Below are 23,269 nucleotides of genomic sequence, written 5' to 3' on the forward strand. Positions count from 1 at the left end.
CACGGTGACATTCTGGTTTTGTAACCGTAATGCCTTTATACTCACTATTTGACCCTTTTAAAACTCAAAATAAACGATTTGGGGAGTACATATCTTTAATTCTGTTATTGGCTAAAGTGTTGTAGTTTCCCTGGACTGGGTCTTGGCTGATGGAACAGCTGCAGCTCTCGCAGGCCGATGTGGCCTTGTCCCGTAGTGAGTCCCAAGTTGGTCACGTGAAGCCAGTCTCTCCGGTACATTATCCCTTTGATAAAAAGCTAGCTGGTTTAGATACAGTCTTACAAAGCCTAATTATAACATGGCTGTTGTTGCAGGAATTTAGATCAGGTTATTCCCCAACCTGTAGCTGCACCAGGAAATAGTGTGTGATCCCACTTGACCAGTGGTTGGCGTTGTCCCTGATCCTTATCACTGAATGTCATTGCACCGTGCCTGCACTCTGACGTTCCTCACAGTTCAGCTGTGAGCACCTCTCGTAAAGTCGGAGTGCAGCACTAAGGCTCAGTGGGAGCGAGGACCTGTGTTACTCACACAGCATGCCCCACCTTGGGAAAAGCTGTCCATCGGGCTATAAATCCTTTTTGCTATAGAAAAGCATGTTTTAAGCCAATTCTGTTTTACGAGCCTGACTTCCATAGGCAGCGGTGTGCCGTGGACGAGCGCAGGTTAGTCCCAGGCCGCTGGGCCTCACGAGAAGAGGCCTGTCTGTGTCTGTGTGAGAGGCTCTTTCACCTCTGACCCTGGAATTGCCCATCCATGCTCCGTGGCTGTGCTTTGGGAGTTAAAACATCCTGGTGGTTAAATGGAAAACGGCCCAGCTATCTTCGCTGATGTCTCTATGCCTTGGCAGGTTATGCATTTCTAAATGACTTTCCACGCTACAGGCTCGACAGAGGCCTCGCCGCCCCTGGAAAGGGAGGAGCAGGTCCGCCTTCAAGCGCGGAAACGGCTGGAGGAGCAGCTTCGACAGTACAGGGTGAAGCGGCAGCAGGAGAGGGTGAGTCCCCCCCGCCCGCCCCAAGCTGTGAGGGAGCCTTGGATACGATCCGGCTGCAGCATCTGTGTTAGTCTGGGTTTGGTGGGCTCTGTACAGGTGCTAACTGTGCTTCCTTATAGACTTAAAGCAGATCTCCTTCAACAGGCCTTTTTTTTTTTAAAAAACTTTTTATGTTTATCTGAAAGAATAAGCATGGGAGAATAGCCAGAAAAGGTTTGTAGAAGACATTTGATGAGGAAGGTGTTGTTTAAATGCCGTAAAGCCATGGTGATGGGAGTCACATGTGTGATAGCTGGCTCTAGGCTGGTCAGTGGGAAGTGATCTTGGAGCAGGGAGGTGGCCAGGGCCAGAGGTGAGTAGAAACAGCCACTTGAGGTGGCAGTTTTAGGATGCTGCTTGTTCATTCTAAAAATGATGTTTGTACTTTTGTTTTCTTCTCAGTCCAGCCAACCTGCAATTAAAATGAGACTTTCCAGCACACTTGACCCTGAGCTCATGCTCAACCCAGAGAACTTGCCGAGGGCCAGTGCTGTGGCCATGACAAAGGAGTACTCTTTCCTGCGTACCAGCGTTCCTCGAGGGCCGAAGGTGGGCAGCTTAGGGCTCCTGGCAAATTCCAAAGAGAAAAAAAGTCCCAAATCAAGTAGGATTCGGTCTCTGGCTGATTACAGAACTGAAGATCCAGATGCCGGGGACTCAGGTGGGGGTGCCTCAGCCGCCGGCCCTTCTCGGGGCTCTATGAAGCACAGCAGGGGCAGCATGACGTCCGTGGTATCTGGGGCCGGCCTGCCCCCTGAAGCTAACGCCCACCTGGAGGACACTTCCATGGCTGGAGACAATGCCTCCGACGTGGATGCCAGCGAGGCTGGTCTGAGGCTGGACGGGAACGACAGCGACAGCTCCTCCTACAGCAGCGCTTCCACCCGGGGGGCAGTGCGCACACTGGTAGGCACAGCCGGCAGCCAGGGTGCATCCTATATGGTCAATGGCCAGGAGATCGCTGCCGAGGCGTTGGGCCAGTTTCCTTCAATTAAGGATGTCCTCCAGGCTGCGGCAGCCGAGCATCAGGACCAGGGGCCAGAGGTCAACGGGGATATCCGGAGCCGCAGAGACAGCCTGTCCAGCAGGTAGGCATGGACGCAGTGCTCAGGCACTGGCAGCAGGAGGCGCCTGACGCTGTACGCTCTCCTCTCAAGTCCCCTCCTAGCTGCAGGCTCCAGGGCCTGGCACGTCGCAGTCATCCTCAGCCCTGCCCCTCTCAGTTGTCACCATCAGCCAGCATTTCCTTCTCAGACAGCACTGCTGCTTCGTCGTTGTAGATTTCAGATCTGCGGCACTGACATCTCTGTCTTCCATGGTGCACAGACATTTCTCTAACGTTGTGCAGATTCTTAAGTGGCTCACGGTTCAATGAGCATGTCCCAGCCTCGTGGGGGCCAAGGGGCCTGACTCCTGGCGGGGGTTTTTGCTCGTCTGTTGCTGTTTTGCCTTAGTGCTCTGCTTCAACCCTTTCAGCTGTTTATCTAAAGCACCGGGGGCAGAGTGACAGGGAGGTGTGGAATGTGGAGAGTGCGGAGCAGGTGCAGGAAGAATGAGCCACTCACACTCCCACTCGGGCCATGCTCCGTCCTCCAGCTGCGCCCCATCCTCTGACTGCTTTCCCTCCTCTGACTGTGCTCCCTGCTCTGACCTGACTGCGCTCCCTCCTCTGTGTGGTTTTGTCCCCAGTGTGTCCATGGAGAGCTCTGTCACCGAGGCCCAGGATGAGATGCTCCAGGTGCTTAAGGAGAAGATGCGGCTGGAGGGACAGCTGGAGGCCCTGTCACTCGAGGCCAGCCAGGTAACGGTGCTGACTGCCTTCCTGGTATCGTGGTTCCTGCTCTGGGGTGCAAAGTTGCATATGCGTCCTTATAAACAAGGCTTTTTCTGACAATTATTACATGGTCCAAGTCTGCTTGACTCGGCCTGAGAAGTGTCAGCCCTGTGGTTGTTGTGGTCAGGCCCTCCTTTTGTCCGTTGTGGACATGTCCTGAGTATGTCTGAGCTGTGTGATGAGAAGCCTGACAACCCTGACCGCTGCCTTCTTCTGGCGGGCCGCACTTCTTCTAACGGGAAAATTCCATCTTCACTGTCCTTGGTTTTGCTGACACGTGGGTTCTGCTTTTTCTGAGGCTAACGCTGCTTTTCTGGTATTCTCAGTGGGTATTTGCGGGTTTTGGTGGTTTTTTGTTTTTGAACTTTGTTCTCCCACACTCCTGTGTCCTGCAGCAGCGTTCACATCTGCCCGAGTGGCACTGTGCTCAGTCACAGGTGCGCCAGCCTCTAGCAGATGCAGCACCCGCCCCCTCTGGCTTCCCTGGCCTGTTTGGGGAACCATGTCTGGGACGTTCTCCTGCGGCCAGCCAGATAGTTTCTAAAGCTTGCCTTTCGGGCATAGTCTGTCTCCCCAGGGCATCTCACCAGTCGGTCCTGCTAATTCACTGAGGAGGTCTGGTCCTTCGGAAAGTGACTGCGTGTTTGGGCTGTTCCAGGCACTGAAGGAGAAGGCAGAGCTGCAGGCACAGCTGGCCGCCCTGAACACCCAGCTGCAGGCACAGGTCGAGCACAGCCACAGCAGCCAACAGCGGCAGGACTCGCTCAGCTGCGAAGTGGACACCTTGAAGCAGTCCTGCTGGGACTTGGAGCGTGCCATGACTGACCTGCAAAGCATGCTGGAAGCCAAAAATGCCAGCCTGGCGTCCTCCAACAATGACCTGCAGGTGGCCGAGGAGCAGTACCAAAGGCTCATGGCCAAAGTGGAAGACATGCAGAAAAGCATGCTCAGTAAGGACAACACAGGTGAGTCCCCACTGCGCCGGCCTCTGCCTCTCCCAGCGAGCCGTGGCTTCATGGTGGGAGTCCTCTGCTCTGTGGGCTGGCCTGCTGTAATGTTAATTCAGCTGTGGGCTTTGTATTACTTCGTAAATTACACACAGATGTCTACTTTTGTAACGAAATACACTTTTTGGTGGAGCTCTCAGGCCTGCGGGTTTTACATGAGCAGCAAGGGAATGATTCAGGTCCTGGAGGTTTACTGTGAAACCTCGCAGTCAGCAGTCACCCTCCCCACTCGCTGTGCCATCAAGTCCCTTGGTTACCTGGTGGAGTAGAGCTGCCTCGTACTTCACAGAATCTCAGGTTGTGTTCAGAATACTTAACACCAATGCTGAGGTTGCCGGTTAGACCACTTCCTACCTGAGGTTCGGCCTTCAGCCTAGCTGGGTCCCCATGGGGTCCCTGTGTGGGGTCATAGGCGCTGTGGTGTGGCGGCAGCAGAATACTTGGAACCTGGTCACCACTCAGTAGATGTTTGTTTCTCTGAGTTGAGTCCATGCATGGTTGGCCTGTCATTGAGAAGCCGAAACAGTTAAGAATTTTATTGTCGCAAGTGAGTGAAAACGCAACCCAAGTCGACCTTAACAGAGATGGTGGTTGCAAGAGACAGGGAAACCCCCTGAAGCCTGGGGAGGTGTAGCCAGGAGCTCTTCCTCTGCCCTTGAGTCTGGCCAGATTGAGCCAGAAGGAGGAGTCCCGGATGAAAGCTGGAATGCCGCGGCTGGCATGCTCGTGACTCCAGGTCAGGCGGTAGACAACTTGCAGGCCTGACATGGGATGGGGTTGCTACTTCCTGAGGGTGGGGTGGTCCGTGTCTCCTTACCCCGTGTGTCTCCTAGCCCAGGCAGGTCCCTTCCAGCCTCTGCCCACAGGTCAGGAGTTGGGGGCAGCAGTCCTCCCTGAGAGCTTGACCCGTAGCTCCAGAGCTACGGTGCATCTCAGTTCCGTGCCTGCACTTCGTCAGCCCTGCAGCCTCTCTGGGCAACACCTGTGTCTGTACTGCCATCCGCCCCGCAGCCTCTCTCTCTGCGTCGCCAGTGGTCCCTCAAGCAGTTGCAGGTTCGTCCATGTTGTAGCAGAGAGAATAATCAAGCTCCAGGCGCTGCTTCTCACAGCACACTGTTCACAGGCAGAGGGAGACTCTGCCCATCTCAGAAATGTACCTCAAAAGAAGGAGGAAGGTTTTTTTTCATGTGAACCCAGCAAATCCTCTCTTCCGTGGGCTCTGATCAGGCCACGTGGCCTCGCCTGACCCATTACAGAGGCTGGGGGAGTCCCGCCAGTCATGGGGCAGGGACCGCAGGGACAGGCCGCAGACATCTTGTTGTCGGCTGTTTGCAGAAGGACAGGAAGGAGAGGCACGGTGGGGCGGGCAGACTGAAGACCTAGGCCCGGGGGAGGTAACTCTGACCAGACTTCAGACTCTTGACTGTGAGTCTGCACAGACAAGGCTCTTTGCAGCCGGGGCGCGGCACGGAAAGTGGGGAGGGACAAAGGACAGAGTGCACGTGGCTGTGAGCTTGACCTCGAGGCTCATGAACAGGCTTGAGACGTGAGGGCAGAAAAGAAAAAAGTGACGAAAAACGAGCCAACTGAGAAAATTACAGACTGTTTTAATCGCTGTTAACGTTTTAGTCCGAGCATTTATGACATCAAGTCCCTAAAATTGCAGTCTGTGGAGTCCAGATGTCGGGAGAGTGTGACAGCGGGCGGCGTGGCCTCGCGCAGACCTGCCCGTGTTCACCGTGGCCACACACACGTTTTCAGCATCATGCGCCATTCACACACTTAGGTGCATGTGGGCCGGTGCAGGGACGTGTGGGGGGCGGGGAGCGGCCTCTCCTGTTGCCCTTTTGAATCTCCTCCCAAGCTCTGAGGCCCTGCCCGGGAGTTCCAGATTCAGGCCTGTGCACTGGTGGCCCTCCCAGTATCACGTTTGCCATTTTTCTCTTTTAGATTTTTGGAAAATGTCTTTAGAATGGTAAGTGTCTTCTTACAAATTGGATGCATTTCTAACTCAAGCATATTTGGCTGCTTGGTTTGGGCTCTGGTTTGGGCTGTCTGAGCTCCCGTCTCCTCCCCGCCACCATCCCCTGGTAGTGAGAGTCCACACACAGGCAGACCAAGGGTGGCACAGAGTCCAGCACAGATGCTTCCAACAGCTGTGCTGGTGGCTGGTGGACATTGTCGAGCTGGCAAGGACGGGAGCGGTGGCATCCACGTCTTTTCACGAGTATATGTCTCGTTCTGTGCGGAGACGGGCGTGTGTTACGGTTCACACGGACACGTGTCTGAGCCTGAGCCGGCTGTGTTTTGCTTTCAGTGCACGACCTGAGGCGGCAGATGAGTGCCCTGCAGAGCCAGCTGCAGCAGGTGCAGGTGGAGCGCACGACGCTGACCAGCAAGCTGCGGGCGTCGCAGGCCGAGATCGCATCCCTGCAGAGCGTGCGCCAGTGGTACCAGCAACAGCTCGCGCTGGCGCAAGAGGCCCGGGTCAGACTGCAGGGCGAGATGGCCCACATCCAGGTGCGGGCCTTTGTGGCCAGGGCTGACATCGCAGGGGTACAGGGTCAGGCCTGGTCAGCCCACCACTGTTTCAGTATGGAACAAGGCTGGTTCCCTAAATTAGAAAGATGTGTTTCTAGATTTTACAGGAAAATTAAAGAGGAAAATCTGCTCACCACTAATCTAGCCACACCCCCACGACCTCTTGGGTCTCAGCTTGCATTGAGCATTCCTCTTTGGCACGTCCTGTTGACCCGACCCTGGGTTGTAACCCTCTGCTTCTCCTGGCCTGGCCTCAGCCCACTGCCCAGCTCCTGCTCTGGACATGCCAGGCTCTCTGGCCATGAATGGATTTGTCTGCATCCTGTAGCAGACAGTCTGCTATCCTCTCTTGTCACTTTTTTGGTCGTGCACAGACTTACCCCACATCGCCTTAATTCTCACTACGGGAGAGGAGGCGGTCCAGGTCCTCAGGAAAGTGTCCTACTGGACACACATGGACTGGGAGCTTTTGGGGGCACTGAGGTCATGCAGTTGGACCACCTCAGTCTCTTACCAGCAGGTGTTGGAGATGCTCAGGAGGAGAGGCAGCTGCCAAGAGGAATTCTGCCTCAAGTATCAGTGCTTTGAACGTCAGAGCACTTCCAAGAACATTAAATGGGGCTGTGATCACCTTAGTCTGTTTTTGAATTTAGCAGTGGGCTTTGCTGTCTCCTTTTTCTCCTCCCCCCGCCCCCTGAAAAATTGTAGATTTATTTGAAACTTTATTTCCCAAATTGAGAGGTAATTTTCCTTTTAAGATTACAAATATACAAAGTAGACGTGTTCATAAGTTTACTACATTACATATTTTTTCAAGCCAAAGACTGTATAAAGAAAATCTGTTGTACTTAAAACATACCTGGAAATAAACTGATACAACTAAGTGTACTTTGGAAGCAGGTGTGTTTACCTGGGCATGAGATATTTAAAGAGTTAGGTTTGTGTGTCCTGACATTTGTGACAGGTGTAACTTGGAAGACAAAAACAGAGGAAGGGTGAAAGTGATTAGCAGTCTGGGAACTTCAGCTGCTTTTTAAGAATACCTTTGGACCCAAGGTTCAGTACTTAACAGCTAGGTTTTTTAACATGTTTTCCGAACCCGAGTGTCTCCCTCTTTCCCAGTAACGAAGGAGTGGTCTGTAGGAGCTGGGAGAGTGCGGGGATCATGGTGCGTTCACTGCCAGGGCACGGCCTGCATCAGCCTCCCCTAGACCCTTGTGTCTGGGCGTGTTGGAGGTCTGTGAACCAGAGTTGGACTCAGTGGTGATAGAAGACCCAGCCTGCCCTCGGCTTCTGTTTTCATTCCTTGCTTCTCTTTAATGACCATTTGCTCTTGACAGGCCTGCATGTCAGCTACCGCTGCTTTTTCTCCTCAAGATGGTCTTGTGTGGTGCGGACTCCCCTATGGCATGTGGGTCAGAGCCCTGCTGGGCAGGGGTGGCTCGTGTAGTGGCCACTTCAGCCACGCCGCCCCCCGTCCAGGTCAGGCCCTCGCATGTCGGGCTCACAGATGCACCTCTGCGGGAAACTCTTGTGCAGGTGTTGCCACAGCTGCGCAGTCTTGCGATGCTGACCTCCTGAAGCCAGGCAGCTGGAGCTTCATGGTGGTGGGCAGTGAGGCCCTCATGGGGGCCGGGCGGGGCAGCAGGTGGCAGCTCTCCTGTGCTGGTGGCAGTGCCCCGGCACTGGTGTCTCAGGACAAGCTGGTTTTCACACATCTTTAAATCTGGTGACTTTTCACTTGTGGGCTTTTTTTCCAAGGTTGGACAGATGACCCAGGCAGGCCTCCTGGAGCACTTGAAACTGGAGAATGTGTCCTTGTCCCACCAGCTGACAGAGACACAGCACAGGTCCATCAAAGAGAAGGAGCGCATTGCCATCCAGCTGCAGAGCATCGAGGTGAGGACGCCTAGCTGGGTCTGGGCCTTGCTATTAAAACGTAGAAAGTATGTAGATCCGTGTATGTGTTGTATAAACACTGTCTGCGTATTCCATATACGCACCTGCATACTTCTTTGAATACTCTGAGCCGCTCTGGTAGGACCACTCCTCACGCTCACCATGAGCGTGTCCTGCCTGAGAGCAGATCATCGTCGAACTGTCAGTGGTGTTCTCTCCCTGTTGCTGTCTGTCCAGCCAGACCCAGAGTCAGCAGACAGGAACCAGGAATGGAAAAGCAGACTAAGCTGACCAGGAGAGGGGCCCCTGGCTGGCTGCTGTTGGCACACAGGCAATCTTGCTTTGTAAAAATACTTTGTTTTCTGGGCCCAGGCTGACATGTTGGACCAGGAAGCTGCCTTTGTTCAGATTCAAGAAGCCAAGACGATGGTGGAGGAAGACCTTCAGAGGAAACTGGAGGAGTTTGAGGGCGAGAAGGAGCAGCTGCAGAAGATGGCAGATTCCGCAGCATGCTTGGAGCAGAAGCTGGAGCAGGTAAATTCAACTGATTGCATATTGAACAAGACTTTCCTGTGTGGGCACTGAGACGTGCTTTTAAAAATTCACAGAGCCGCACACAGGGAACTCGTGCAGCTAGTCTTCTCGTGTCCCTCCAGGCAGAGGTCTGGGCTGGGTGGTTTGTTGAATCCTTTTAATGATTATCACATTACTCACTTTGCTGCCCTGCAAACCTGGCCATCGTACGCTCCTGTAAATGCAGGACACTTATCTGTTAGTATTTCTCTACACCAGAATTTTGTATTAAAAAAAAAAAAAAACTTTCTCCAGAGTGTCCATCAGTTTTACTTAAAACCCAAATAAGGGAAAAAGTACAAGTTCTTGGAACAGGTGGTAGTTTCACTCAGGAGCAGCCATGTTGAGTTTTTTTTTTTTTTTTCCAGATAAAGTTGACTTTGCACCAGCGAGACCAACAGCTCGAGGCCCTGCAGCAGGAACACCTGGGCCTGATGAGGCAGCTCACCGCGGCCCAGGAGGCCCTGCAGGCCCGAGAGCAGAGCCTCGGGGACCTGCAGACACACCACGAGGAGCTACAGGCCCGGCTAGAGGAGCTGCAGGGTGAGGCAGCCACCAAGGATGACACCATTCACTTCCTGCAAAATGAAAAGATTGTCCTGGAAGTGGCTTTGCAGGCAGCCAGGAGCAGCAAGGAGGAATTTGACAGGGGAGCGAAGTGCCTGAAAGAGGGAGTCGAGGAGACATCAGAGGTTCTTGAGCAGTTGAGACAAGACTTAGCCGTGAAGTCCAGTCAGGTAATGTGATCCGCTGCCACCTTGTTAGGAGTCAGCTGCACTGAGTGGATGCGGGTGTGTGGTCCTCTGCGTATGACACCTGGAGGGGCCTTCAGGGGACAGCTCCAGCTCCAGGCGCAGGGCGTCTTCGGGGCACGGCTCCTGGTCCAGGTGGGGGCTATCTACAGGACACAGCTCCAGGCCCAGGTTGGGGGTGTCTTCAGGGCACAGCTCCAGGTCCAGGTGAGGATGTCTACAGGGTACAGCTCCAGGCCCAGGTTCAGGGTGTCTTTGGGGCACAGCTCCAGGTCCAGGTGGGGGGTGTGTTTGTGGCATGGCTCTGGCTCCAGGTTGGAGGGGGTCTTTGGGGCATGGCTCCAGGTCCAGGTGGGAGGGGGTCTTTGGGGCATGGCTCCGGGTCCAGGTGGGAGGGGGTCTTTGGGGAATGGCTCTGGGTCTAGGTGGGCGGAGGTCTTTGGGGATTGGCTCTGGGTCCAGGTGGGAGGGGGTCTTTGGGGATTGGCCTTGGGTCCAGGTGGGGAGCTCTGTTAAGGTAAGGCTCTGGGTCCAGGTAAGGGGTCCTCTGCTAGAGGTGCTGGGGGCTCCAGTCTGCACTCACAGGGGGAGAAACTGAGTTTTGCTGAGAATTTTGAAAGAAATTTATCAGAAAACACAAGTTTCTATCCACATTGACTCAGAGTTCAGGTTTAGTAAAAGCAACATAGTCCTCATGCTACCTGAACATGTGTGAGCTTTGGCTTTTCCTTTCTGTGTGCCTGACTGCACATGGCATCCCTGAGACACAACACGATGGAGCGCCAAAATGGTCCCACCACCACACAGCCATGTGTGAGCTGGTGAGGGGAGGAGGGCCAGCCACACAGAGGGACCTAGCATGTGGCTCAGCAGGTGATCAGGGCTGGGAATGTTCTGTGCTAATGGCATGACATGGTTTTGATGTAGGCAAACATGTTAAAAAATACAGACAGGAGGTGGGGCCAAGACGGCAGAGTAGTAAGACGCTTCTGGCGGACTCTCTTACAACAAAGACCGGAAAAAACAAGTGAAACAATTATATTTATGTCAAGCCTCAGGACTGGTGGCTCCACTCAGGTCACCCAGCCACCCGTGACGGGTTCAAGGATAACTGGTACCTCCCAATCCTTACAACCAAAAGCACTGGGTGCCCAAGGTCCATCTGCAGAACCCACCCTAAACATCAAAGGCAAAGTTAGAAAACGGACTGAGCAGCAAAGGGAGGGAGAGACAGTTCAGAAGCAGAGAGGAGTTGCCAGACCTGAATCGCCGGGAGCCCTCAGGCACCATTCCCGGGAGTGACAGCGGCAGGCTGGTGGTAGCATTCAGCCACAGTTTTCTCAGGGAGAAACAGCCCTCTGCATAGCATACTCACATTTCTGGAACCAGAAAAGAACAGCACTCTTAGCAAAACCTAAGTACTTGAGTATATCTTACCAAGCCCCCAGCCCCCAAGCCAGGTTCAGCGGCTGTCGAATTCCCTGGGCCTGTTGCGAGTCCTAAGCCATTTTCCTGGCCTTGGAGATGGAATAATTCACAACTGAGGAAAAAATAACTTGCCAGCTCTACTAACCTGGGGAGCTGAGGACAGAAGCGGCTCCTGTCCAGGGATAAGTGGTCCGTGGACCTTGAATACCTTTCCCCCCTGCATGGACTTGTGTGGGCGTATTTCAGGAGAATAGGCCCTTGTTGGCAGACTGCAACTGTTTCAGCCATGCGATGGAGAGGTGGGTGTTTGATGTTTGACACCGCTTTGTGTATTAAACAAGGTCTTTACCTACCCTCATCAGGGGCCTCAGGACTGGTGGCTCCACTCAGGTCACCCAGCCACCCGTGACAGGGGTCCAAGGATAACTCGTACCTCCCAATCCTTAGGACCAAAACGATTGGGTGCCCAAGGTCTGTCTGCAGAACCCACCCACCTCTGCACTCCAGAGAACAGGGACGCGCTTTCCTCACAGACACTCGGGGGATGGTTCTCAGCCCCCAGCCTTGTTCAGAGTGTGACCCCTGCTGCAACTGGATACTGGTACCTACCACCAATCACCCCTGCCCCTCTAAGATTGTAGGACACAGCCTGTACCACACACTTGATGACCAGCTACCTGGACACCTGAGCTGAATCCATACAAGAAAAGTGAATGGACTCCTAGGCTCATATACTTGGTAACAGTTCTAGCTATCTGGTGACAGGACGTTAGAGCTTTAAAGGCAAAAATAATCAAGCTAGCTAACTCAAAAAACCTATTTGGACATAGCAAAACAAAACAAAGCAAGAAGCTAGGATATAGTAAGCAAACATAAATTAAAGCAATAGCTTACAGGTGGCACGGAGACAACAGTCATATCAAGTCACATAAAGAAGCAGATCATGGTCGCTTCAACAAGCTCTCAAAACAAAGAATTAAGGGATCTTCTGGATGAAGGTGCCCTCCTGGAATTACCAGATGCAGAATACAAAAGACTAATATACAGAACTCTTCAAGACATGAGGAACAAGATCAGGAAGGAGATCAGGCAATACGCAGAACAAGCCAAGGAACACGCAAGTAAAGCAGTTGAAGAAATTAAAAAGGTTATTGAAGAACCTAATGAAAAATTTAATAAGCTGCAAGAATCCATAGAGAGACAGCAATCAGAAATTCAGAAGATTAACGATGAAGTTGGACAACTCAACAGAAAGTCGGAGGAGCAGAATTGAGCAAGTGGAAGGCAGAATTGGTGAGCTTGAAGATAAAGCACTTGGCAGCAATATAGTTGAAGAAAAATCAGATAAAAGAATCTTAAAAAAATGAAGAAACCCTAAGAATTACGTGGGACCCTATCAAGAGAAATAACCTACGAGTGATTAGAGTACCAAAACAGGGAGCGATAACAGAAAATACAGAGAGAAGGGTTGAAGATTTGTTGGCAGAAAACTTCTCTGATATTGTGAAAGATGAGAAGATACCTATCCAAAATACTCATTGAACTCCACATAAGGTGGATCTTAAAAGAAAGTCATGAAGACATATTATAATCAAACTTGCCAAAACCAAAGATAAAGAGAAAATTTTAAGAGCAGCTAGGGGTAAACGAAAACTCGCCTACAGAGGAGAGTCAATACGAATAAGCTTGGACTACTCAGCAGAAACCATGCAGACAAGAAGGCAGTGGGATAACTTATATAAAGCACCGAAGGAAAAAAATTATCCGCCAAGAGTCATATACCCAGCAAAACCGTCCCTCAAATATGAAGGTGAAATTAGGACATTTCCAGATAAACAGAAGTTTAGAGAATTTGTAAAAACCAAACCAAAACTACAGGAAATATTAAAGGGAGTTCTCTGGCTAGAAAATCAATAATACATCAACCGAAAACTAGAACACTGGACAGAGCAATCAGATGTCAACCCAGACAGGGAAACCACAAAAATAAATCAAGATAAAAAATGCTCAAAACAGGGAAATAACGATGTCATTATGTAAAAGAAGACAACATTAAAACAATAAATAGGGACTAAAAAATGTAGTCATATATCTTTCATGTGGATTAGAAGACAAGGTGATATAAAGAAATAAATGTTAGGTTTAAACTTAGAAAAATAGGGGTAAATATTAAGGTAACCACAAAGACTAACAATCCTACTCATCAAAATAAAATACAAAGAAAAAAAGTAGAGACTTGGCAGAAACAAAATCAACAACAATGAATAAGAGGAAAAAACAATATATAAAGATAAACTACTTAGCACAGAAAATTAAATGGGGAAAAGAAACTGTCAGCAACACACAAAAAAAGACATCAAAATGACAGCACTAAACTCATACCTGTTCATAATTATACTGAATGTAAATGGACTAAATGCACCAGTAAAGAGACAGAGAATGGCAGAATGGATTAAAAAACACGATCTATCTATATGTTGCCTACAAGAGACACACCTTAGATTTAGAGACACAAACTAAAACTCAAAGGATAGAAAAAAACGTATCAAGCAAACAACAATCAAAAAAGAGCAGGGGTGGCAATGTTAATTTAGGACAAAAGAGATTTTAAGTCCACCACAAGGGATAAGGAAGGACACTATATGATGGTTAAAGGGACACTTTATCAGGAGGATATAACCATATTAAATATTTATGCACCCAATGACAGGGCTGCAAGATACATAAACTGTAACAGCATTGAAAAGTGAGATAGAGCCACAATTACAGTAGGAGACTTCAGTACACCACTTTTGGTGAAGGACAGAACATCCAGAAAGAAGCTCAGTAAAGACACAAAAACAAACAAAAAAACATCCAGGGCTGTCGAGTCAATTCCGACTCATAGTGACCCTATAGGACAGAGCAGAACTGCCCCATAGAGTTTCCAAGGAGTGCCTGGCAGATTCAAGCTGCTGACCCTTTGGTTAGCAGCGGCAGCACTTAACCACTATGCCACCAGGGTTCCCCAGTAAAGACACAGAAGATCTAAATGCCGCAGTCAACCAACTTGACCTCATAGACATACAGAACACTCCACCCAACAGCAGCCAAGTATACTTTCTTTTCCAATGCAAATGGAACATTCTCTAGAATAGACCACATATTAGGTCATAAAGCGAGCCTTAGCAGAATCCAAAACACAGAAATATTACAAAGCATCTTCTCTGACCATAAGGCCATAAAAGTAGAAATCAATAACAGAAGAAGCAGGGAAAAGAAATCAAACACTTGGAAACTGAACAACACCCTGCTCAAAACGACTGCGTTCAAGAAGGTCTAATGACATTCTTAGAATCCAATAAGAATGAACACACTTCATATCACAATCTTTGGGACACAGCAAAAGAGTGTCAGTGGTCAATTTTTATCAATAAATGCACAAATACAAAAAGGGCCCAAATCAAAGAATTTTACTCCTACAACTTGAACAAATAGAAAGAGGGCAACAAAAGAAATGCTCAGGCACCAGGAGAAAGCAAATAATAAAAATTAGAGCAGAATTAAATGACACAGAGAACAGAGAAACAAGTGAAAGAGTTAACAAGACCAAAAGCTGGTTCTTTGAAAAAATTAACAAAATTGATAAACTTTTGGCCAAACTAAGAAAAGAAAAACAGGAGAGGAAGCAAATAATTCAAATAAGAAATGAGATGGGTGATATTACAGCAGACCCAACTGAAATTACAAGAATCATATCAGATTACTACAAAAAATTGTACTCTAACAAATTTGAAAACCTAGAAGAAATGGATGAATTTCTAGAAACGTACTACCTACCTAAACTAACCCAAACAGAGGTAGAACAACTAAATAAACCCATAACAAAAGAAGAGATTGAAAAGGTAATTAGAAAACTCCCAACAAAAAAAAAGTCCTGGCCCTGATGGCTTCACTGCATGGTTCTACCAAACTTTCAGAGAAGAGTTAACACCACTACTGCTAAAGGTATTTCAGAGAGCATAGAAAAAGATGGAATACTCCCAAACTCATTCTATGAAGCCAGCATATCCCTGATACCAAAACCAGGTAAAGACGCCACAAAAAAAGAAAATTACAGACCTATATCCCTCATGAACTTAGATGCAAAAATCCTCAACAAAATCCTAGCCAACAGAATTCAACAACATATCAAAAAAATAATCCACCGTGACCAAGTGGGATCCATACCAGGTATGCAGGGTTGTTTCAACATTAGAAAAACAATTGATGTAATCCATCACATAAATAAAAGACAAGAATCACATGATTTTATCAATTGATGCAGAAAAGGCATTTGACAAAGTTCAACACCCATTCATGTTAAAAACTCTCAGCAAAATAGGAATAGAAGGAAAATTTCTCAACATAATAAAGGGCGTTTATACAAAGCCAACAGCCAACATCATCACCCTAAACGGAGAGAGTCTGAAAGCATTCCTATTGAGATCGGGAACCAGACAAGGATGCCCTTTATCACCACTCTTATTCAGCATTTTGCTGGAAGTCCTACCCAGAGCAATCAGGCTAGGTAAAGAAATAAAGGGTATCCAGATTGGTAAGGAAGAAGTAAAAGTATCTCTATTTGCAGATGACATTGTCTTATACACAGAAAGCCCTAAAGAATCCTCAAGAAAACTACTGAAACTAATAGGAGAGTTCAGCAGAGTATCAGGATACAAGATAAACGTACAAAAATCAGTTGGATTCCTCTACACCAACAAAAAGAACATTGAAGAGGAAATCACCAAATCAATACCATTTACAGTAGCCCCCAAGAAGATAAAATCCTTAGGATAAACATGATGGAAGAAAAAATAGGGACAACAGTAGGAGCCCTAATACATGACATAAACGGTATACAAAACATTACTAACAATGCAGAACAGAAACAGGTAACTGGGAGCTCCTGAAAATCAAACACCTATGCTCTTCCAAAGACTTCACCAAAAGAGTAAAAAGAGTACCTACAGACTGGGAAAAAGTTTTTAGCTATGACATTTCTGATCAGTGTCTGATCTCTAAAATCTACATGATACTGCAAAACTCAACTACAGAAAGACAAATAACCCAATTAAAAAATGGGCAAAGATATGAGAACAGGCACTTCACGAAAGAAGACATTCAGGTAGCTAACAGATACATGAGGAAATGCTCAGGATCATTAGCCATTAGAGAAATGCAACTCAAAACTACAATGAGATTCCATCTCACTCCAACAAGGACAGCGTTAATCCAAAAAAACACAAAATAATAAATGTTGGCGAGGTTGTGGAGAGACTGGAACACTTATACACTGCTGGTGGGAATGTAAAATGGTACAACCACTTTGGAAATCGATTTGGCGCTTCCTTGAAAAGCTAGAAAAAGAACTACCATACGATCCAGCAATCGCACTCCTTGGAATATATCCTAGAGAAATAAGAGCTTTTACACGAACAGATACGTGCACACGCATGTTTATTGCAGTACTGTTTATAATAGCAAAAAGATGGAAGCAACCAAGGTGCCCATGAACAGATGAATGGATAAGTAAATTATGGTATAGTCACACAATGGAATACTACGTATCGATAAAGAACAGTGAGGAATCTGTGAAACCTTTCATAACATGAAGGAATCTGGGAGGCATTATGCTGAGTAAAATTAGTCAGTTGCCAAAAAACAAATATAGTATGAGATCACTATTATAAGAACTCAAAAAATAGTTTAAACAGAGGAGAAAATATCCTTTGATGGTTACGAGCGTGGGGAGGGAGGGAGGGAGGGAGAGGGGTTTTCACTAGATAGTAGATAAGAACTATTTTAGGTGAAGGGAAAGACAACACACAATACAGGAGAGGTCAGCACAACTGGGCTAACCAAAAGCAAAGAAGTTTCCTGAATAAACAACACTTTGAAGGCCAGCATAGCAGGGGCAGGAGTTTGGGAACCATGTCTTCAGGGGACATTCTAAGTCACTTGGCATGATAAAATCTATTAAGGTAACATTCTGCATCCCACGTTGGAGAGCGGCATCTGGCGTCTTAAATGCTAGCAAGCGGCCATGTAAGATGCATCAATTGGTCTCAACCCACCTGGAGCAAAGGAAAATGAAGAACACCAAAGTAACACAAGGTAATTATGAGCCCAAGAGACAGAAATAGCCACATAAACCAGAGACTACATCAGCCTGAGACCAGAAGAACTAGATGGTGCCCAGCTACAACTAACGACTGACCTGACGGGGAACACGGGAGAGAACCCCTGAGGGAGCAGGAGAGCAGCGGGTTGCAGACCTCAAATTCTGGTAAAAAGACCAGACTTAATGGTCTGACTGAGAGAGACTAGAAGGACCCTGGAGGTCATGGTCCCCAGACCTTCTCTTAGCCCAAGACAGGAACCATTCCCAAAGCCAATTCTTCAGACAGGAATTGGACTGGACTTTATGGGATAGAAAATGATACCGGTGAGGAGTGAGCTTCTTGGACCAAGTAGACACATGAGACTATGTGGGCAGCCCCTGTCTGGAGGGGAGATGAGCGAGCAGAGAGGGTCAGAAGCTGGCCAGATGGACTCGAAAATAGAGAGCGGAGGGAAGGCGTCTGCTGTCTTATTAGAGTGAGAGCAACTAGACTTGGTTTGTAAACTTTCACTTAAAACACAATAAAAATTTTAAAAAATACAGAGAACAAAAAAGCAAAAGAATAATGCGGAAGGAAGTAGAATTAGTACCAGGCAGTAATTATGTCTTCAGATTCCGTTCTATAAGCATCGAGGACAAGAGGAAATCCATATATTTTCCTTTGGGAAGGTAAAATAATAGAAGGCTGTCAGACATTGACCTAAACTGAGTTGTTTTCTGGGAAAGATGCACTAGGCAAATCATAGCTGATAAAATGTGTTTATACGCAGTGAAAAAAAAACCAAAATCGTTGTAATTGAGTCGATACCAACTCATAGTGACCCTACAGGAGAGAGTAGAATTGCCCCAAAGGGTTTCCGAGGAATGGATCATGGACTCAGACTCCCTAGCTCTTAACCACTGGCCAATGGGAGATGATCTAGATGAATCTGGTTTTCGTTTTATGACTGTTAACTCAGTAAGAGAGAGATCCGCTGAGACTTCGGAAGCCCTGGAAGTGAGGTTCGGTGATGATAGGCATTACTTAATATGGCTGAATCTGACCCATGTTGCTCTTCGCAGTGTTATTGGTGGGTGCCCCTGTGCAGAGATTGCCTTGAAATCAGAGTGGAGGGTGCAGTGGTAGAGTTCCAGTCCCTGGCGATATCTCTCCATCTTTCTAGCCCCAATGTTCCGGTCTCCCTGGGAATATCTCTCCAACCCTGATGCTTCAGTCTCCCTGGGGGCATCTCTCCAGCCCCAGTGTCTGCTTTCTTGACTCAGGGGCACCCACAAAGCTGGCCCTTAGCCCTCAGCCTGCCCGAGCATCAGCCCTGCCCATGTTACTCCACGTCCTTATGCCTCCTTAAAGTGCTTGTGGCTTTATAAATCAGAGACCACATCAGCCTGAGACCGGAAGAACTAGATGATGCCTGGCTACCACCAATGACTGCCCTGACAGGGAACACAACAGAGAATCCCTGATGGAGCAGGAGAATAGTGGGATACAGACCTTAAATTCTACTAAAAAGACCAGACTTAATGGTCTGACTGAGTCTGGAGGGACCCCAGAGGTCCTCCCCCTCCCCTCAACTCTCTGTTAAGGCCAAAACTAAAACTATTCCCAAAGCCAACTCTTCAGACAAAGATTAGACTGGACTATAAGACAGAAAATGATACTGGTGAGGAGTGTGCTTCTTAGCTCAAGTACACACATGAGAGTACATGAGCAGCTCCTGACTGGAGGCAAGATGAGAAGGCAGAGGCAGACAGAAGCTGGCTGAATGGACACGGGAAATACAGGGTGGAGAGGAGTATGCTGTCACATTGTAGGGAGAGCAACTAGGGTCATATAAAAATGTATGTATACATTTTTGTATGCGAAACTGACTTGAATTGTAAACTTTCACTTAAAGCACAATAATAATTAAAAAGAAAAAAAAAGCTCGTGGCTTCCCCAGTGCAGTTCTGAGCCCTCTAGCCCTGTGCGAGGCTGCCATAGGCCAGGTGACCTTGGGATGGCCAGAGGGGTGTGAGCGAGGCACATTGGTCCTGCCTGCGTGGTGAAGAAGGATGACCTTGACTCCATTTTTCACATGGTAGGAAAACTGGCTGTTTCCTGGTTAGATCCACTGTAATAACTAGATTTGTGTGGAGTATACTCTGGCCTTCAAGGACGCATCATGGGAGCGTAGAAAACCTGGGGCCTAAACCGTTTCCTTCTCACTTCCAATGACGATGACCACGGACGGACACTCACACGCAAAGCAATTTGTTGTGAACATCGTTTCATTTGAGCTTCGTGCGGGTGCTTTTTGGAGTTCTCCGAAGCTTTCCATGTGAGGGCCATGAGAGTTCTTAAGTTGGGTTATCTATTGCCTGATGTTATAAGAGCATTTTTTAATAATCTGGAGTAGCATTTCACAAACCCATGTGCTCCTGGACCTCCAGGGTTCCTATAAGCACAATTCTGATTCTGTGGGTCTGGGGCAGAGCTGAGACTGCATCTCCGAATGCTCCCAGGTGGTAGGGACAGCTGGTCTCTGACTAGACTGTAAGTTGCAAAGATGTAGAACAGGGTTGGCCAACTGCAGCCAAGGGCCCAGCCCAACCCCTGCTTTTGTAAATAAAGTTTTATCAGAACACAGACTCATTCATGACAGAACGTCTATGGCTGTGTTTGCACTACAATGGCGGGCTGAGACATGCGAGAGAACACGTGGCCACAAAGTTTACCGTCTGGCCATTTCTGGAGAGGTTTGCCGACCCCAGATTTGGAGCTTCCCCTTCCCTCGCCCCTTCCTCTTTTCCCCTGACCCCTTCCTCTGACTGCCCTTCCCCTCGTCTTTGCCTTAATTCTTCTTAAGTGTCAAGGAATGAGAGGCAGGCCGTCTCTCCTGCTGCAGTGACTTAGAGGGATTGTCTCCATGCAGTGACTGCTGTGCTCACTTTTAGGAAATGTTTCTGGGAACCCTGCCCTTCCAGAGCCATCTAGAATAACGAGCTGTGCAAATGTGCCCCCTGCAGGTGGAGCACCTGCAACAGGAGACGGCCACTCTGAAGAGGCAGATGCACAAAGTAAAGGAACAGTTTCTTCAGCAAAAGGTGAAAACGTTGTTGCTGGGTTTCTTCGTGTCAAACAAATGTATGAGAAAAAGCATTTTATGGTATAGCTGCTCCCACAGAACAAAACTGAGCAAGAAAAATGTAGCCTTTAGAACCCTTCTGAGTTATTTTGAAGGCACTTCACTGACTTTAAGATGTGTGCCCCCAGCCCCATTTCAGTGTCTGTAAAGTTGGGAGCATCTTCCCAGTGGGCTGATGGAGGGTGGCTGTCACTGCCTGCACTGGTGGGGACCAGCACGTGCTTCCCTGAGGGGGCCGTTGCTCAGAGGGCTGTGCGCACTCTTGTTACTCCATGTGGAATTTGCTGCTTAAAATGTCTCTGTAAAACACCCCAAGATTCGGCGTTCACAGGAAGGCCCGGGATGTTGATGTGACATTAGTGAAGCAAATATCCACGGGGGGGAGAGTGACTGCAATTCCGGATTTTCTTGCAAAGCTTGCAGAGCATCAGTCGAGGCCTTCAGAGATCTGAGAAAGAGCGATACCCCAGAGTAGTTGAAGTAGTTACCCAGAACCAGACAACTGAAGGCAGAAGAAGTTGTCACATTCCTTGGGATAGATGCAGCGTTTCAGAGCAACCAGAGGTTGATGTGAGTGCTCGCTGCTTCACACGAGACCCTGGTTAGGGCGTGGTGGCGTCACTGACGGACAGCACTCATGACACACAGTGTGCGGGTGTGTCTAGTTGGCGGGGTCTTAGATTTCATGAAATATGGTAAGATCCTTTAGCTCTAAGTTATGGCCTTTTTTAGTAAGCAGTGGAATTGGTTAATCTGAGTGTTCTGTTCCCCTCCTTGGTCCCCAAGAGCACCCACCTCCCCCCACCCCCTGCACTGGCTGTAACTGTTGCCTTTTGACGGCAGGTGATGGTGGAAGCCTACCGCCGGGACGCCACCTCCAAAGACCAGCTCATCAGTGAGCTGAAGGCCACCAAGAAGAGGCTAGATTTGGAGCTGAGGGAACTGAGGCAAGAGCTGATCAAACTCCAGGGAGAAAAGAAGTCAGTGGAGGCGGAGCACTCACGGCTGCAGAGGGAGGCATCCCAGGTGCACCAGCAGATGGCGGATCTGGAGGGGCAGCTGCAGTTGGTGCAGAAGGAGCGCGATGACATGGAGACACAGCTGCAGGTCAGGAGTGGGCCGTGAAGGCCCCGCCTGGGGTCTCTTGAGGACTCATGGGGGGCGGGGGAGGCAAGTGAGGCTGGCTGATGCCCCTGGACTGAGCAGTGTAGACCTCTCGTGACCGTGACGAGGGTAGTTCAGTGAGAGGGAGGGTGTTCGGTTTGAGGAGCCCAGTTTCTAAGGGGTGGGGGGTGTTTGTGTGTGACATCTATGGTGATGAGTAGACAAACCCACTCAGATGTCCAGCATCTTGCTTGCACCTGAGCTGGCTCTAGAAGACTTGTTTATGAAATGCTGAGGTACCTCAAGGAAGGAGGCCAGAAAAGGCACCGAGCAGGGGGGCAGGGTGGGATGGAGCTGCCAGTGCAGGGCTCTGCGCATGCAGCTGTGAGGTGGGCTCAGAGTGCTCAGCTGTGAGGTGGGCCTCAGCAAGGTCATTACAAAGCCTGACCATCGGGGGTGCCTTTGGCACTTCTCACACTGGTTTCCCCCTTTCTCTCTGAAGTCTCTGCAGTTTGATAAAGAGCAGATGATCATTCTTACAGAGGCCAACGAGGTGTTGAAGAAACAAATAGAGGAGCTGCAGCAGGAAGCCAAGACGTGAGTCTGTGCATGAGTGGGCAGACATGGTGCCGTGTGACCAGTGAGTTGTGCCCTCCTGATGTGTGTCTGCATGAGGGGCACACACAGGAAGGAGAACGTGGGCAAGACCATGCCCCTGCTTCCTGCCCTGGGGAGGTCATGGATAAAATAATTGATCCTGTCACCATGGTGCATGGTGCAGAAAACTCTGCTGAGAAGCAGGAATGAGTTGGGCTAGGTTAGATTCCAAATTTTTAAATATAGCAGATTGATTCTATCACGATTTGGTGATTGCTTATTCTACAAAATAATTCCAAAGTTCATCATTTAATTTGATAGAGCGCCTCTTTAACCAAAGCTCCCTTTGTTTTTTCTTCATTTGCACACTTGCCGCCCGTCTCTCCCTCACCTCCGTACTGGCTCCCTGACCAGTCTGGTGTTTGTTTTTGGTTACCCCTTTTGTGCCTCTTATCTGGTGAACACGCACACACACATATGTGTACGCTCAGACACGCGTAGGCACACGTGCTCCTGGGGTGCTTCCTTACCCACACAGTGTCTCCACACTGCTGCTTTTACCAGCCTGTGTTTCCTGAACGAACCTGATTTATCTGGCTTACTGCTGATACCCAACAAGAACATCGGAAAGACTTTGTGTGCTAGGACAGGAGCTGTTTCTCAGTCTTCACAGAATCCTGTAAGGCCCTGTGAGAGGGGAACAAGGCATGAGGGCGATGAGAGCCCATAAAGTGGACTGGACTGTACAGCCGAGGCTGATGTCACAGCACCCTGTGCAGTATCCGTTCCTCACCCGGGTCTCCTGAGGAGAGCCGATTTGGGGGGGCCAAGTAGCTCATGCAGGCCCCTCAGCTGGAGAGGGACAGAGCCAGGTTCTGAGGAAGGGGCAACAGGGTGTGTGTGGGTAACCCCTAACATACTCCATAGAGCAAATGGGGGGTGTGACCTGCAGTAAAGGTCTTTTCCTCCCTCGGGGGCTTCTAGGGCCATCACGGAGCAGAAGCAGAGAATGAAGCGTCTGGGCTCTGACCTGACCAGTGCCCAGAAGGAGATGAGGACCAAGCACAGGGCCTATGAGAATGCCGTGGGCATACTTAGCCGCCGCCTGCAGGAGGCCCTTGCTGCCAAGGAATCCGCGGAAGCCCGGCTGGGTGAGCTCCAGGCCCAGGGCGCTGATACTGGAGGCAGCAGCCTCACCTTACATGTAGGTGCCCATGTGGATTTTCCTGGT

At 49.1% G+C, this 23,269-nt stretch overlaps 1 protein-coding gene across 4 annotated transcripts in view; it reads left to right on the top strand.

The window, feature by feature from the left end:
* The window catches only part of GOLGA3 (golgin A3), a 47,103-nt gene that overhangs the window by 10,750 nt on the left and 13,084 nt on the right, over positions 1 to 23,269 (top strand). For all 4 annotated transcript variants that reach the window (XM_049865319.1, XM_049865321.1, XM_049865322.1 and 1 more), the window contains 12 exons: positions 885 to 997; positions 1,439 to 2,124; positions 2,726 to 2,837; positions 3,529 to 3,835; positions 6,195 to 6,397; positions 8,180 to 8,317; positions 8,690 to 8,851; positions 9,259 to 9,627; positions 20,219 to 20,296; positions 21,181 to 21,444; positions 21,944 to 22,038; positions 23,023 to 23,242. In XM_049865319.1, coding sequence (XP_049721276.1) covers positions 885 to 997; positions 1,439 to 2,124; positions 2,726 to 2,837; positions 3,529 to 3,835; positions 6,195 to 6,397; positions 8,180 to 8,317; positions 8,690 to 8,851; positions 9,259 to 9,627; positions 20,219 to 20,296; positions 21,181 to 21,444; positions 21,944 to 22,038; positions 23,023 to 23,242 — 2,747 coding nt within the window. The remainder of the gene's footprint in view (positions 1 to 884; positions 998 to 1,438; positions 2,125 to 2,725; positions 2,838 to 3,528; positions 3,836 to 6,194; positions 6,398 to 8,179; positions 8,318 to 8,689; positions 8,852 to 9,258; positions 9,628 to 20,218; positions 20,297 to 21,180; positions 21,445 to 21,943; positions 22,039 to 23,022; positions 23,243 to 23,269) is intronic.

This window comes from Elephas maximus, chromosome 22, assembly GCF_024166365.1.
Source record: "Elephas maximus indicus isolate mEleMax1 chromosome 22, mEleMax1 primary haplotype, whole genome shotgun sequence".
NCBI lineage: Eukaryota > Metazoa > Chordata > Mammalia > Proboscidea > Elephantidae > Elephas > Elephas maximus.